Genomic DNA, 384 nt, shown 5'->3' on the forward strand with positions numbered 1-384 from the left:
TTATTATTAACTTTTAACGTTTTAACGTGAAAGATGGCCGACGTCGAAAATCAAACAGCATCATCGGTCACCACCGGTTCCGCTGCCACCCCTCAATCCCACGCGAAGAAAGAGAAAAAAGCGAAGAATCCCAGGGCGAAACCGTCCCATCCTCCGACATCCGAGATGGTCAACAACGCCATCAAGGGACTCAAGGAACGCGGAGGATCGTCTCTTCAGGCCATCAAGAAGTTCGTCGCCGCAAATTACAAAGTCGACGCCGAAAAGGTCGCCCCTTTCATCAAGAAATATCTGAAAGGCGCCGTGGCGTCGGGATCTCTGGTTCAGACGAAAGGTAAGGGCGCGTCGGGTTCGTTCAAGCTCGCCTCGTCCACCTCCGGTGGT

General features: G+C 52.9%; 1 protein-coding gene across 1 annotated transcript in view; it reads left to right on the forward strand.

The window, feature by feature from the left end:
* The first annotated feature begins 33 nt into the window (after positions 1–33).
* LOC106751466 (histone H1.2-like) overlaps positions 34–384 on the forward strand; it is a 769-nt gene continuing 418 nt past the window's right edge. The window contains exon 1 of the mRNA XM_014632365.1: positions 34–382. Coding sequence (XP_014487851.1) covers positions 34–382 — 349 coding nt within the window. The remainder of the gene's footprint in view (positions 383–384) is intronic.

This window comes from Dinoponera quadriceps, unplaced genomic scaffold, assembly GCF_001313825.1.
Source record: "Dinoponera quadriceps isolate SergipeBrazil2010 unplaced genomic scaffold, ASM131382v1 scaffold13753, whole genome shotgun sequence".
Classification (NCBI taxonomy): Eukaryota; Metazoa; Arthropoda; class Insecta; order Hymenoptera; family Formicidae; genus Dinoponera; species Dinoponera quadriceps.